This window comes from Sarcophilus harrisii, chromosome 5, assembly GCF_902635505.1.
Source record: "Sarcophilus harrisii chromosome 5, mSarHar1.11, whole genome shotgun sequence".
NCBI lineage: Eukaryota > Metazoa > Chordata > Mammalia > Dasyuromorphia > Dasyuridae > Sarcophilus > Sarcophilus harrisii.
Window position 1 is genome coordinate 227,504,631 of NC_045430.1, and position 16,830 is coordinate 227,521,460.

General features: G+C 34.1%; 2 protein-coding genes across 10 annotated transcripts in view; one reads left to right on the forward strand and one right to left on the reverse strand.

Annotated features, from left to right (window-relative positions):
* Positions 1 to 14,290, forward strand: part of MASTL (microtubule associated serine/threonine kinase like) — a 32,302-nt gene extending 18,012 nt beyond the window's left edge. For 3 of the 6 annotated variants that reach the window (XM_031939820.1, XM_031939824.1, XM_031939826.1), the window contains 6 exons: positions 1,138 to 2,283; positions 4,003 to 4,144; positions 5,443 to 5,457; positions 7,725 to 7,838; positions 7,932 to 8,033; positions 12,078 to 14,290. In XM_031939820.1, coding sequence (XP_031795680.1) covers positions 1,138 to 2,283; positions 4,003 to 4,144; positions 5,443 to 5,457; positions 7,725 to 7,838; positions 7,932 to 8,033; positions 12,078 to 12,235 — 1,677 coding nt within the window. In that variant the 3' untranslated portion in view covers positions 12,236 to 14,290. The remainder of the gene's footprint in view (positions 1 to 1,137; positions 2,284 to 4,002; positions 4,145 to 5,442; positions 5,458 to 7,724; positions 7,839 to 7,931; positions 8,034 to 12,077) is intronic. The other 3 variants (XM_031939821.1, XM_031939823.1, XM_031939822.1) reach the window with 3 other exon arrangements.
* Positions 13,995 to 16,830, reverse strand: part of ACBD5 (acyl-CoA binding domain containing 5) — a 58,690-nt gene continuing 55,854 nt past the window's right edge. For all 4 annotated transcript variants that reach the window (XR_004229781.1, XM_031939828.1, XM_031939829.1 and 1 more), the window contains one exon: positions 13,995 to 16,079. Coding sequence is in view for 1 of the 4 variants with exons in the window: in XM_031939829.1 (XP_031795689.1) it covers positions 16,067 to 16,079 (13 nt within the window). In the remaining 3 variants the exon portion in view is untranslated. The remainder of the gene's footprint in view (positions 16,080 to 16,830) is intronic.

Consider the following 16,830-nt stretch of genomic DNA (forward strand, 5'->3'; position numbering starts at 1 on the left):
TTTGAGCATAGTTCCAAAATTGCTCGCTAAAGTATTCTTGAACTCATCTATTAGCTGTTGTGGTAGATATTCTAGCCTGCCTCTACCCTTTAATTTCTTCCACATTGCCAGATTAATCTTTTTTTGGTATAGATCTTCTGCTTAAAATCCTTCAGTGGTTTCCTCTTCCAGGGGCACAAATTTTAGCCTGACTTAGCCCTCTGCAATCTGATGTCTCTGTTCTTTATCTTCTGCTTATCCCCTTCACATGTCCTCTGTTTATCCAAACTTTACTTCTCTCTATCAGTTATATACATGGAACATTTTGTTTTATCTACCTTGGCTCATTCTGTTTTCTGTTTCTGAGACACACCATTCTCTTTACCATTTTAAAATCTTAGTATCCTCCAAGGCCTAGCTTAAATGTTCATTCTCAAGAAGTCTTTCCTGAACCTTCCACTTGGGAATCATCTTTCCCTGCCCTAATCACAGAAAGCACACTGAACTCTCATGAAATGACTTTTTTTCCACAGGATAGTTATGTGATTTGCACATTTATATGTATTTTGTGTTCTGTGTTCCTAGCTAAATTGTAAACTCACTAATGAAAATAATCAAACTTCACATGACATGTGTCCCTCAAAGCTTAGCATAGGGCTAATTTGTAGTAGATGAACAGTAGTTTTTTTTTTTTTTTTTTTTAATTTAATAGCCTTTTATTTACAGGATATATACATGGGTAACTTTACAGTATTAACAATTGCCAAACCTCTTGTTCCAATTTCACCTCTTACCCCCCCCCCACCCCCTCCCCTAGATGGCAGGATGACCAGTAGATGTTAAATATATTAAAATATAAATTAGATACACAATAAGTATACATGACCAAAACGTTATTTTGCTGTAGAAAAAGAATCAGACTCTGAAATATTGTACAATTAGCTTGTGAAGGAAATCAAAAATGCAGGTGTGCATAAATATAGGGATTGGGAATTCAATGTAATGGTTTTTAGTCATCTCCCAGAGTTCTTTTTCTGGGCATAGCTATGAACAGTAGTTTTTGAAAGAAAGAAGGAATGTGAAATAATTTGTCAAAAGTTGTAGTGGAGTTATTAAATTCTCATTATTTTATTTTACTTTTTTTTTTTTTTTTTTAAGGAAAGTGATGATGCTGTGAAAATGAGTAATGATGCAGTGGAAAATTCTTCAAGTAATAACCTTGTGAATGCTAAAGAAACCAAAAGTTTAAAAAAAAAGGATCTTGAGTCAGCCATTTCTCCAATTGGTGTTAGTAATAATTTTATGCCTGCTGATGTTGGGAATGCTTCATCAATTACTTCAGAAGCCAAAAATCTTGTTAGAAAATGCCTTTCTGAAAATAAAGTTTGGGAAGCAAAAGAGCTTTTAATAAATAAAAATTGCATGAGTGCTGAAACTGTAGAGCCTGGTTTCCAGCAGCCACATCATTTTTTAGTGGGTTCCGGCAAAGATGAAATGGTTAAGAAGCATGAAGAGAAAAAAGGCTTAAAGAGGAACTTTAAATTAGTTGATTCTAGCCCCTGTGAAGAGATTATCCAGAACAAAAAAAGCAGTTCAGAATATAGACGTGGTTATAACATCGATTTTTATTCAAAGCAAGATACAGGTTTGACATCTGACATTCACTGCCTTGTGTTGGCTGGAGACAGAAGCCATCAAATTGGCTATGATAAGGAAAATTTTGACAACAGTTCTGTTTGTGAGCAACAGACACCAGAAAGTTCAGTTACTGAGATGATAGAGAAAAATCTTATGTGTGAACTAGATGAAGACTGTGAAAAAAACAGTAAGAGGGATTCTTTGAGTTCCAGTTTTCTATATTCTGATGATGAAAGAACTCAGAAAAGTATATGTATGGAGTCTGATACATCTTTTCCTGGAATGTCTGTTATTGAAAGCTCTTTAGAAAACTACTCCTTAGATCAAGATAAAAGTATTAAAGAATTCTCTTTTGAAGAATCAAAAATTGAACACCTGCCAAGCTGTCAGGAAAATAACTTGCCCAGAGAGGATATCCAGGATGCTAAACTTTACAACATGTTAGCCCCTTCCTCATCAGAAGTGGTGAAAGCATTCAATCTATTTAAGAAAAATGCTGTCTTTTTTCGCAGTTATAACAGTCAAATAAATACATCCAATACATCTGAACCATCAAAAATTAGCATTGCTTCTTTGGAAAGAATGGACATCTCCTATGCTTATACTGGTTCTTATCCCATGTCATGTACTCCTGCTCAAAAAGATAAGTCATCTTTGGCATATCAGGTAAGAATATCATTTTTTTAGTGGAATTTCACCTTTTAATTGCCAAAAAGGACTTAGCTCATAAAATGTGAAAATAGTTTTCTTGCAAAAAAGGATTTACCTCATAACATACAATAATACCACTTCATTTTTGCAAAACACGTAATCTTTTTTGAGTGATATAATTCTATGAGGTAAATAAATCCTATTCTCATTTTCCAGATGAAGAAACTGAAATACAAAGATCCTAAATTACTTCTCCAGGGCAACTCTTTATTACAGCTAGGACTAGATTAATTCAGGCATTCTCTGTTGTCTCCCGCTCCATTGTTGCTTCAAGTATGGGGCGTTCAGGGAGGATCAGCACTACTGGTGTGAGGACTTGCATGAGCGCTTTTTAGGGTTGCTCATCCATCCTTGGAGTCTACCTGTCCTCTAGTCTCCCTTTTGCTCCAGGAACCTGTAGCGGGTGCAGTGGCCATACATCAATGAAACCATTTGGCAGATGGGCTAACCCTGGTCAAGGGTAACCAACTGGCTTCAGAACCATCAGAAAATTAGGAGGTTGTCTACCCTGAAAATGTGAAGATTTTCCCCAGTGGTATGGGTAAATGACAAAGTTTGTTCTTTTTCAAGAAAGTGCACTAATGACTTTGAACTTGTGTGTAAATTGGATTTAACAAAGACAAAGTTGCACAAACATCATCCTGTGATGTCACTAGTCCTCTGAAAAATAAAGGACAAATAGCAGTAACCATGCATACTTTGTATATTAGCTATTTGTTTCTTACTCCTTTTTTTTTCCCTTTATTTTTTTGAGGGGAGAAGCAATGATAGTTAAATGACTTGTGTTAAATGACTCTTTCATAATTCAATTCATAAATATAAATTCTTTTTTAAAAATCACTTTCTAACAATCTATTTACAAATTCATTTCCCCCCCTCTTTTAAGAGGCAGCTTGATGAAGCCTAAATGAACACAGTGAGTTGAGCAAGTCCCTCAGCTTCTGAGTTTCAGCAACCTTATCTATTAAATAGCAATAATAATGAGATTCCTGACTATTTTAGGGGGATATTGTGTTACAGAGAGCATATAACATGATTCATGTGAAAGTACTGAGAAAATGTCTATAAAATTGCATAGCACTATATATGTGTAAAAAGTAACCTTTTACTTAACTCCTTTCTCTTTCTAATTATTCCATTGTCCCCATAACTCATTTAGCTCCCTTTTTAATGAGTCCTAATATTTTAATAGTTCTTATTGTTGGGGAAGTTAATTCTCAAGTATGTTCTTTCTGCTTCTTACAAATATAAATCTTGTGAATGTATATAGGCTAATCTGTTCAGCAGTACCATGTAATCTTAAATGTCACTTCTTAAACGTACATATATAGGGTTTTGCAGGTTTACAAAGCACTTTCCCCTAAATTATCTCTTAAAACAGACTAGTTTGCAGCAAATCTGAAAGCTTGGCTAATTATACAGATGAAAAGACTGAGAAATGGAGGTTAAGGATATTCTTGAAAATAACATAATTGATTGAGCATCAGGTCATTTCAAGAATCCACTTTCTTCTCTTTCAGACAATGCTGTATATTGACTATTTATAGGAAGGCTATAATTTAGTGACTTTCATTTCCTGTTGGAGTGACAAAGTACTATAATATTATCTATATAATATATTAAATATTAAAGAATTATTAAAGACCTTTATTGTGATTTTTAAACTGTTTGTAGCAGACTCCACGTCAGACAAAGTCAGGGACTCCATACCGAACCCCAAAGAGTGTGAGAAGAGGAGCAGCCCCAGTTGATGGTGGACGAATTCTTGGAACCCCTGACTACTTGGCCCCTGAATTGTTGTTGAGCAGTTCTCATGGTAGGATACAAAAATTCAATTAATGAAGTATTTATGATTACTTATTTGTATTTAAGGATAGGATTATTTCATTCTCCTTTAGGTTTGAGCTTCAAAATAAAAAAGTCAATTTATAAAGGTCACATACCTGGCTGATGTCAAACATGTCATTTTTCCCTTGGCCTCAGTTTCACTTCTAAAAGGGACTAGATGACATCCAAATTCATTTACAGTTGTATCTGTAGGATCTTATGATTTTAGATAAAAAGTTCTTAGAAAGACTAGATTAATTTATGATTGAAGCTAGAAAGAACTTTGGAGAAGACAATGAAAAAATAATTTCTCATTTTATATATAAGGAAATTGAGTTCTCTCTAAAAGGAATGATTCTTTGTCTAGGATTACAGAGTCAGGTCTAAGAATCAAGCTGTCCTAGACCATTGTACCAATGGGTTTTTATACTTAACCACTGGGCCAAATGATCCTGGGCAAGATGCTAAATCACTTTCTGCCTCAGTTTCATGAGCTCTTAAAAGGATAGTGAGAGTACCTGCCTCCCAGCATTGTTCTGAGAATCAAACAAGGTAATATTTATAAAACATTTACTTAGCTCAGTGCCTGGCACACAGTACATGCTAAACAAATGCTTGTTCTCTTCCCTTTTTACTGTCAATGCAGGCATAGAACTCAGAATCCAGATTCAACTCTCTGATTCAGTCCTAGAAAATTTAAAGAATAACTTTGCAAGATCCTATTTTAGTAGTACATTCAGTTATCTTAACTGTAACTATTAAGATGTTGTTTTATTACTTCTTTTTTATATTGGAAATGACTTGCAAAACATTTGTTTTTATTTAAACTATTGAAATGACCAAATTAGTTGATTTAACAGCATTTATATTTCAGAGAACAATTGACCCATAAGTAAAAGCTTGATGATGGTAATAGTAACAGCCAACATTTATAATGTATTATGTGGCAGGCATTCACTAAGGGCTTTGTCATTATTATTTCATTTGCTACTCATAAGTGTTGGAGGTTCTTCTTAGCTCCCTTTTACAGATGAGAAAACTGAGACAAACAGGTTAAATGACTTACCCAAATTACTTAGCTAGTTAGTATCTTTGGCTTAATTTGATCTCAAGTCTCTCCTACTCTAGGCCCAGTGCTCTCTAGCCACTCTACCACAATGTGTAAGATACTATGTGACACTAATATGGCAGAAAGAATGAGGAAGGGTTGAAGTTTTTCTCATTAGCTCTATAGTGTTACTCAGGATTTATAAATATTGTGCCTAATTGCTGTTCTCTTATATGCAGGATTTCTGACTTCTGGTGAGTGAACTTTTTATAAAGTATATTTGACTAAACAGAATAGTCAAAGTATAACTAGATCATATTACTAAGGAGATTTTTTAAATTTAATTTTCAAATACATGTCAACTACCTTATTGTTTCATGAGTAGTAAGGCATCTAAGATAGGATCGTAATGGCAAGAGTCTTCTTCTGTGGAGAGAAATAAGAGCATATTGTAATAATAACGTAAGTCAAGTTTCCCACCTTGTAATAAAGGGAACACCTGACAAACAAACTAGAGTGAGAAGTTAGAAAATTATTCTAGATCCACTTTGATTTCACGACCATTCAAAAAAAAAAGAAATGTACTAGAATTTACATTTCATTTTATCATTTCAGATTTTAGAAGTAGGTTTCATCTTAGTATCCAGGTTTTGAAAACATAAAGTTATTCTCCCAATTTATCTGGATGACCTAATGTATTTGACAACATTGATCATACTAATGACATTTTCCAAAATTGTGATCTTATTAAACTTTGACTAAATATATGGCCTATATCTGTAGATTTCCATGCATTTATTTTTGATGAAAGTGCATTTGGGCTTAGCTGGGAAAGGGGCTTTAATTTCTTTTTAAAAAACTAAAACGTGCTTTTTCCAGGCTTCCTATTCTTATTTCAATGTAATATTTTTCAAGACTCAAAACTATAGAAATAATATCTCTTGTGTTTCTTTAGATGGTTTACTAACTCTCTTAAGACTTAGGGGAATTGCGCTTCTCTGAAACCAAAAGAAACCAAAGCTTAACAAACATTTGTATTTTATGTGCTTTAGGGAGAAGGTAAGATTATTATATCTCATAGGTACAAAAGCATTCTAAATTGCATACTTTTTTATCCTATTGGCACATTTCATACTACTTTGCCTGCTTTTATAATGAAATGGTGGCAGTTGCTTGACTAAAATTATAATTTTTTTGGAAATTATCTTTTGATTAATTTAAGTAAATTAATCTCTGCATATCTCAACACTGTAGTATATTAGAATTCTTATGTAGATCCTGTGCTAATTAAGATAGGGCCTGGGCAAAAGTTTACTTTATTTACAGACTTCTTCAAAAATAGACAAAATAAGAAAATATAAGCCATATTTTGCTATCATTATTTGAAATACTTTTCCAAATAACTTTTGGGGTACATTAAAAGCATCCATTATTAGCACACAATTTGCATACTATAAAAATTGACTTATCCATTAAAGTAGAAGCCCTCAGTACTAAATACGGACAGCTAAGTTGCACAGTGGATATAGTATTAAGCCTAAAGTCAGGAAGGTTCATATTCCTGAGTTCAAATCTGGTCTCAGACTTCATTTAACCCTGTTTGCCTCAGTACTTCATCTGTAAAATGAGATGGAGAAGGAAATGGCAACTCATTCCAGTATCTTTGCCAAGGAACCCCAAATGGACTCGAGAAGACATTGATACAATTAAAAAAATGACTAGACAATAACAATATTATTTAAAAGTCATAGTTTGAATGAATGTGTTGGGCAAATGTGTATTGCTACATGTAATTAAAAGTAGAAACTGTTCTTGAAAAAAAGTTCACATTTTTCCACCTATAAATTGGCTCAAAGTAAAGAGATTTTGTTGTAAAATCAAATTGAATTAAATTGAAACAGCAAGTTATTAAAAATGATTTAACTAATGAGTTAACTAAAACAATATTAGCATATCTAATCAGAGGTTGCCTTATTTTTTAACTACCTTACTTAAGTCAATATTGGAATAATGACAAATTGTTTGACGAGTTAAATAGAGGAAAGTACTTGGGAAGAAACTTATTTTTAATATCCTGTCTTTTATGTGCTTAGATTTTAATCATTATTTTCAGAAAAAGAATATAAACAATATAAAAGAACAAGAAAAATAAACAACAGGGAAAGTAGTAGAATGGGTAGATCAAGTTATAATTCTTATTTCTTAATGATTTTTTAATTCTCAATCACTTCATCAAACTCTTAAATTTCATATAAAAGATGCCCTATTAAGAATATGCAGGATGTTAACATAAATGACTAAATCCCATCTAAGAAATAATTTTTCTTTTGCTCATTCAATGATGTAGATAAATCCAAATCTCTTAAAAGTAGGAAAGAAAACATAAAAGGAGAATTATTTCACTCGAAAAAACTGACTGACCTATATCTAACCCATATCTAGTCAAAAAAAGTTCAAGAAAAGTTATGCTTTGACCTCGGAAATTGACTACAATTTCATCTTACTTCCCCTTAAATTTCAGGTCCTGCAGTAGATTGGTGGGCCCTTGGAGTTTGCTTATTTGAGTTTCTAACAGGAATTCCACCCTTCAATGATGAAACACCACAGCATGTGTTCCAGAATATTTTGAAAAGGGGTAAATTTTTTTTCTATTAAGACTTATTTTACTAATATATTTTGTTTATTTGAGTAACAATGGACAGATCTGTATATCTACTTCTATTTGTAGATATTCCTTGGCCTGAAGATGAAGAAAAATTGTCTGATAATTGTCAGAGTGCAATAGAAGTTCTTTTAACAATAGATAGTTCAAAAAGAGCTGGACTGAAAGGTAGGTAAGGGTTATATCATTTTGCTTTAATTTTTTTTGATGCCTTTGTTTTTAACCTCAGTTTTTTCTTTTTATGTTGTGTGCCCTTTTTTTTTTCCTTTTTTTTTTTTTAAATAAGTTTTTATTGACAGAACCCATGCCAGGGTAATTTTTTGCAACATTATCCCTTGCACTCACTTCTGTTCCGATTTTTCCCCTCTCTCCCTCCACCCTCTCCCCTAGATGGCAAGCAGTCCTATATATGTTGAATATATATCATAGTATATCCTAGATACAATGTATGTGTGCAGAACCAAACAGTTCTCTTGTTGCACAGGGAGAATTGGATTCAGAAGGTAAAAATAACCCGGAAGAAAAACAAAAATGCAAACAGTTTACATTCATTTCCCAGTGTTCTTTCTTTGAGTGTAGCTGCTTCATTGATCAATTGAAACTGAATTAAGTCTCTTTGTCAAAGAAATCCACTTCCATTAGAATACATCTTCATACAGTATCGTTGTTGACGTATATAATGATCTCCTGGTTCTGCTCATTTCACTTAGTATCAGTTCATGTAAGTCTCTCTAAGCCTCTCTGTATTCATCCTGCTGGTCATTTCTTACAGAACAGTAATATTCCATAACATTCATATACCACAATTACCCAACCATTTTCCAATTGATGGGCATCCATTCATTTTCCAGTTTCTAGACATTACAATGTGTGCCCTTTTATAAAATGCGTTTCTGTGATTGTTCCATATTTCATTTTAAAAATATTTGTATTTTATTTTTGCTAATGTCCAAGTTAGGGAATTGACACAGATAAATGTTATCTCAAGAGCAATTCTCGTGGACGCAACCAAAGGATATGAGCAAACAGATTGGAAAGAAGAATTGCAAGTAGTTAACCAATTTGGTTTGCTTCAAATTATTAATAAGAGAAATGTGATTTAAAACAATTCTGTAGTTTCACTTCACATTCAGCAAACTGGCAAAAAATAAAAATAATTAATTTTCAAAGAGACTCTAGAAAGGCAGACATAACTAATCCACTATTGGGAGTGTTTTAGATTGTTCTAACAATTCTGAAAGGCAGTTTAGAATTTTATGTCCCGAAAAAGTTGTATCATGAGGAAGTTTTCCTCATCTTTCTGAATTAGAATAGTTCCCCCAGAAATGAGGAAGGAATAAAAAGATGATCACGCCATTACTACCTTGCAAACCTTGCTCAGAGATTTACTCATGGACTCTCTGCTGCACTGAAAGCTTAACATTACCGCCAAAGGCATCTCCAGATAAAATCTGACAATCACTTCAGTTCAGATCTTGTCAGTCAGACCACCCTGTCAAGAAATGCTCCTAGCTTAAGTCCCTATTGCTGTGAAAAAAGACCAGCAGCCTTTATAACCTGTGCTATCAATGCTTTTTCTTTGCTTGTTTCATGGTGACCTAATCACATTCAGTACAATGAGGCTGTACCAAAAGGCTTAAGAACCCAACACTAAAAGAATGGAAACAGAGTATGAAGCTGCATTTTCCATCAACTTTTTGGGCAAAGCATTTAACCTCTCAGCCTCAGTTCTGTCATCTGTAAAATGGGGATAACAGCACCAATCTCATAAGGTTGTTGTGGGGATCAAATAAGATAATACATAAAGATTGCTATTTTTCTGAATCTGTTCCTTTCATCTTTTCTTATGTCATAACAGTATTTCATTACGTTCATATGCCACAATTTTTTCATCTACTTCTAAACTGATATATATATATATATATATATATATATATATATTCTATCCCTTAATTTCCAAGGTTGTTTTTATTTTTGCCACTGCAAAACCAAACAAAAACAACTGCTAAAAATATTTTTGTACATGTAGATCTTTTCCTTTTATACTTGATTTCTTTGTGGGTATAAACCTTGTAGTGATCATCTTTTCATTCATGTTTTTCTTATTTCTGGGAGAACTGTTCTAATTCAGAAAGATGAGGAAAGCTTCCTTCCATCTTCCTCTGTCCTGAGGGTCAATTTTGGGCTTCCTCACTGCCTAACACTACTCTTCTTTTCTCATCAGCCCATTTGCTCTTTCAGGAAGAATGGTTGTATTTTGGTGCTTTGATTTTTTTTTTTTTTCCCTCCCATGATCTGAAAAAGTGTCACCCTGACAATAAGTAAGCATCTATTACATGCCTTCTTTGTGCTAAGTATGGAGAAATACACATAGTTGTGAAGTCAATGTTCTAAAATAATTGTGGTTGAATTGACTCTTTTAGAGATTTTTGCTAATAATCTGGATCCGTGAATACATGTTATTGATACTATATTGATTTTTGGCAATCATTCCTTCTATTTTAAGAAAAATAATATTGCTTTTTATTTCTGACTTCTTTTTCTCCTCAATTGACTTTTTTCCAATGCTTTTGTTCCTAGTCATTTTTTTTAAATTACTTTTTTTCCTTCTACAACTTTATATTCTTGGAGAGTTGCCCAGAGCTCCTCAAGACTGATTGACCCGTGAGACCAAGGATCACAGTTAGTCTTTGTCTGAAATGGGGTTTGGACCTAAACCTTCCTGACTCTTTGCTCTTTGTGTCACATTGCTCCATATTCATGGTAGCACTTTTTGTGGGAGCGAGAGAAGAGAGAAACAAGATGACAAAAAAAAAAAAAAAAGAAAAGAAAGTAGAATTGGAGAGTGGCTAAACAATTAGTCCAGTTGAATCTAATAGAATATTATTGGACCATAAGGAAGCCTTTCTAAGATTTTAAATATAAGCATATAGATAAATGGTCAATAAGAAAAGTTTGTCTATGTACCATCCTAATGTATATTTATATATTAAAAGATTATATCTCTTTACTACTATAATAATAATTATACACATCATAAAATTTACACAAGGGGCAGCTAGATTGTGTAGTAGATAGAACATCAGCCCTGGAGTCAGGAAGACCTGAGTTTAAATCCAGTTTCAAACACATATTGGCTCTGTGACCCTGGGAAAGTCACTTAACCCCAGTTGCCTCCAATATATGAAAATTGAACATAAAATAGTAATTAAAAAGAGACAAAAAAATAACATTTGATTCTCGAGTCAATAAGGAAAGTCACTGGAATTTGAGTAGGGAAGTGACAGTCAGGAAATTTACCTTGGTGGCTGAGTGGAGAATAGATTGAAGAGGAGAGACCATTTTTTAGGAGGCCCTTGAAATAGTTCAGGTGATATGTGATGAGAATCATGAGTCTGTGACTAGAGAAGAGGTGAATGAATGTGAGAAATGTAGACTTGGAAATGATAAAATGCACTGATTGACTTTGTGGGGTGAAGGAGAATGAAGAGGCCGGGATGACTCTGAGGCTTCAAACTTGGGTGATAGGATGGTGGTGCCCCTGGTCAGCAAAAGAGAAACCTGAAAAGAGATTAGATTTTTGGGAAAAGATGATGTAATAAGATCTACAGTGCATCATGTACATCATCCATGAATTCTGAACAGCTCAGGAGGGCAGTGGAGCTTTTATTCACTGCTCATAGCAAGTGGGTGGGTGGGTGGGTGGGTAAGCAGATTTTCCCAGTGCTCCCTATTTAGTTGCTGCTGAGGGTACTTGGGTTTTTAACAGCTAGTATTTATATAGCACTTTAATATTTGCAAAATTCTTTGCATGGGCTGTACTTGCCCTGAGATCCCATATACCCCCATAGAAGGGATTGAGAAGGTTGGGACTTGTGCAGTGGAGTATGGGGACCCAGTAAAGACGTATTTGGCACAAGGATGAGTGGAGTTGTGTCAGAGGTAACTAAGTCAGTTCCTGCTTGGCTATCACAGAGTACTTGGTTGCTACCTATCTCCCCACCTTTCCATTTGGCAAAAGGGAAGAAGAAAGTCCTTGGTTATAGGAAAATGATTCTATATATTGATGAAACGGGGGTGCCACAACAAAGGAAAAATGGCATTGGGAGATCTTTTCATTCAGTATTTTAATACAAATGCATTGAGTGAAACAGAATTTTGGTAATGATGTCATAATTAGGTTTTTATTTATTTTTCTTTTCTTTTCTCAAGAGCTAAAACAGCATCCTCTCTTCAAGGATGTAGACTGGGAGAACCTACCAAATCAAACAATGCCTTTCATACCTCAACCAGATGATGAAACCGACACTTCCTATTTTGAAGCCAGGAACAATGCTCAGCACTTGACTGTCTCGGGATTTAGTCTATAGCACTACAAGAAGATAACTAACTTTACTGTTTGATCAATCTTGTGATAACAATGGGCTTACATTTTCTATTAATACCAGACTAAGTCAGTAGCTTAGGAAAAATTGCCTGTTAATTTGAATAGTCGGTTTTTGATTTATAGTGACTACAGATACACAGATTTGTAAAATCACTAGTTTAATCTTCTCAGAGATTACTGTTTGTCTTTAAATTTGCATTTTTTCAATCTGTTTCAGGTTATAAAAGTCAATAGTTTATCTTAAACTGAGAAATTATTGTACATATACTCAAATTTCCTTTTTCTACTTTTTTTTTTTTTTTTTTTTTTTTGCACTTTATAAAAGCTAAAGTATTAGCAAAACTGAAATGTCACTTTGGAGAGAGTGAACATGATTTCCCTCCCTCCCCCTTATCTGCTGCTCTTAATGCATCCAGTTTCTAGAATTGTTTGCAATGAAAAATATATTGCTAATATACTTAAATGTTATTTAGATTATATATAATTACTAACAAAATCCTGTTTTTATGCTCAGTACGCTGAGGTTTGTCTAAGATAATCTGTCAAAATTCATGTCCCAACAGAGCAGAAGACTTCCACCATTCTATACCATTCTTTTGAGGAATACTAGAAATGAACAAAAGAAATACAGATTAGCAACCTAGGTCAGTTATAGCTAGGTATTATGCTTAGTAATGTTGCTGAAAAACTTTGAAATTCCTGCATTTGTAGCATTTTTTTTTAAGTTTATTCAGTTTTAACAGTGTTTTGATATTTTGTCTGTCTAAAATGATTTAGAAAAAATATTCATAAGCAACATTGATAGCCTACCTCTAACATGACTAATAAAATTAATTATAACATTTCAATAGTTCATGTATCACTGAGGAGTACCAGCTTTTATAAAATCAGTGTTAGTCAAAAATTTAAATGTAGGTTTTTAAAATCTCATCTTTATTCAGAAACCTTGGGCACTTTGTTAAAAAGATAAAAGCAAATGTAAAATTGTAAGAGACTGAATGTAGATTTTCTGCTAATAGAGAAAATAGTTAAATACTATATTCCCAAACATTTGTTGGATAGTAAGACTGTCAGAGAGGTACTAGTTGTGTTAAAGATGTAATGGAACATGACTGTACTTTGATGGATGCTGCTGACTTTGTCTTTTTGTATCCTTAGCACCCACCACGGTGACTTGCACATAGTAGATACTTTTATTGAATTTTTCTTTTCCCTTCTTTAGTCCTCAAGAGCTTCTCATCTTTATCTCTTCTTCCTCCTTATCAATCTCTTCCTTAAAAAGTTCTTTCTCCCCCTTACGTAAAACAGATCCTCCAATTTGTACCTCTTTTGCCTTCTATCTGCCTACAAATTTTACTTCTTCCCCAGTTTTCCCTTGACACACTGCTCTTCTCTTCATGCCCTCTAGTCCTTCCAATCTTACTGTTCCTATATTATTTCCTCTAGTTGCTGCTTTCAGTGGACTCTTCGATCACCTCTGCCTTTCTGAATCTTCTCCCTTTTTTTAAGCTCCTTTAGCTAAATACCTCGCCCAAGGCCTTTTCTGAATCCCTCAAAGCTTAGGGCCTTGCTCGCTTCTGCCTGCCTCTCCCCCCATTTGTATATAGTTATGTGTACGGGTTCAATTTCCCCCACAGAATGTTAAGTATAGCCAGGCATAAAACCTGGTACATTGTGGGAATTTAATAAATGCTTGTTCTCTGATCTTCTGAATTCTAATTCAAAGAACATAGGCAAAGTAATTTCTTATTACTGTTTTTATTTTGTACTCGGCTTTACAGTAAAGAAACAACAGAAGAAATATTTCATTAAAAAAAATACCATTATTGGTTTAAAATCAGGTTTTGTTTAACAAAGCGTTAACATTAAATCCTAAAATCACATCTTTGTGTTTTATATACAAGAGCTGTGTGCAAAGTGCTTTTCAAACTACAAAATAAGATTTTAGGACAGGATAGAAAGTATTTTAACCCCAAGAGATGACAACCCCTGAACCACCTGCAGTTGATCACAGCTGCTTACATTCAACAAGTCTGATTAAACTAGTCAAAAAGATCATTTGTATCCCTCACCATTACTAAGAGAAGCCCCTAATTTTATTACTGTTTTTGAAAATAAAATTTTATAGCTACTTCTTCTATACAGATTTGATCTTTTTATTTTTTTATATGCAATTCACTGACTTTTTTTTCTCAAAAAGGTGCTTGTTTGCTCCTTAAGCAGATGTTGTTAGCAACTGCTCCCTTTCACACAGATGGAGATAAAAGAAAAACTAGCAAGGGATATGTAATGAAAAGAAAGGACTTGAGGAATGCCAATTTAAAAATATACACATTTTTCCTCTAGAAAAAGGCCATCCTTGTGAATTAATTATAGATGAGTTTTTCTGATTAAAAATATACTGTACTCAGTATAGTGCTCTGCTGTGCTGGATATCATTTTTCAGGAAACAAATATGCGACACTGATTTTTAGCAATGAATCATAAAGCACATACTAGTAAAGAATGAGCCACGGAATTATCCTATCACAAGGATCATTTTGTACATAGAAGTAATCATTTCCAAAGAGGGCTTTCCAGGGCACCAATTCAAATCCTTCTCTCCTCAAAATCCAAATGTTACAATGTCTTAGAAAAGTTTCTGTCACTTGAGGTATAGTTTAATCAAATGGCAGCCAGATGTGCAATAGCTTACATTATTATCTTCACAACATCCCTGTGTTTAGGTATATTGCAAATATTATCCCCAGGTGGATAAACTGAGGCACTAAGAGGTTAAGTGATTTATTCATGGCAACATGAATTGCTGAATATTATTTGAGCAACTAACTGTTAAATCATGAGCTTTCTGTACTGCATTAAAAAAAAAAAACAGTATAAATAAGTTTTCATTTTATATTTCAAAGCACTCCGTGCAGAAACTATAGTTCTTCCCCTAAAGAAAATAATTACCAAGAAATAGATAGAGGTGGTTGATTCAAACTATTATTTGTACATTGCAGCATCAGTCTATTCTCTGAAACATCAAGACCCCTTCATTTCTATCATGCAGGACATGTACCTCCCTCAAACTCTTCCTAGAAACTAAATGAGCAGAGTATAGGGAAATCATTTCCACTCTGACCAGACAGGGAGCACTGGAACCCACTTATGTACAGTGAAGGAAGATGCCAAAACAAGATGATTTCAAACGCCACCAAAATGTCAGGATAATGAAGCACTGTGCAGTTCACAGAATTCTGAAATAGCTTCCTTTGGCAATTTGTCTTCCTTTGCCATGATAATTCAGAGATTATGATATGAAATCTTTAATTTCATTTGACATCTAGGTTTTTTGCCCCTGAGTTACACCTTTTTCCCCCCACATGGCTTCCCTTTCCGTGCCCACCCCTTCCACTAGTTTATGACCAAAAAAATCAAAATTCCCTCAAAAATCTGTTCTCATCATTATTGTGTGCTGAAAAAAAACAGTTCATGTTTCTACATTGGAGATAATCGGGTAAATATGTTACCAAACAATAATTAATAATTTAATGTCCTCCAAGTTCAAGGGGGGGGGGAATAATTCTATGTATGCTATTTGTCATCTAGTTGAGAATGCTCATTCAAGTATCAGTAATATTTAGTCTAGAAGATATTTTTGTAGTGCTAAAAGAACAAAATCCTAATACCACCCCGCCCCACTGAGCTGCTGAAGCAACAAAAGCGAAATCTAATTATTGTCGAGCCTGCAATTCCTGGGGATACATCATATTCCTTTTTATTCATATGTCTTCCAGGCCCAGCAGTCTTGGATAAAGGGCAGCTCCTCCACTCAGTGCAGTTTCCTTAAAAAAGGGGGAAAAAAAAAGCAGATGTCCATTAACCTAAGTTCTATCTGAATATAAACATTTCAACATGAAAGAACTCTAAGAATAACACCCTTAGGTGTTATAATCACCCAATTTAAATGAAAAATCAAACAGCACTGCAAATAACTCTTACAAAACTCCCTCACATGAAAATACTCAAGTACAAGTGGTTGAAAAAAAAAGAATTACTAGTATTTATTAGTAGTGCTTTAAGGTTTGCAAAGCACTTAAATACCTCATTGGATCCCTCATGACCACCTTGGGAAATAGGTGTTAACATCATACTTATTTTGCAAATGAGGAAACCGAGTCAGACAAATTAAGTAGCTTGCTCTGAAATCTTAGTAAAAGTCTGAAATCTTCCTGTCTACGTCCAGTGCTCCATTCCTAACCGTGCCATCTAGTGGCCTTTTTTAAAATAACAAATTGCAATTTAAACATTTTTTTTTCAGTATCACTACTGGATAAATGAATCAATTGCTTAACACAACAATTATGGCTTTGTGGTACAACCTATAGGGCCTCCCCCTCCCCGTTTCCAGACTTATCTCTCCCTAACCATCGTTACCCAGAATTTTATCACTCCCTTATGTGATTCTCTGGTGAGAAATAGCGCATCACATTAGTGTGAAGTTGTCACATCATTTTTCTTCTGATCAAGAAGGGATCCTATAAGACAACCTAAGAGTTCTGATTACTGAAAACCAGATAGGAAAAGGGCATATGT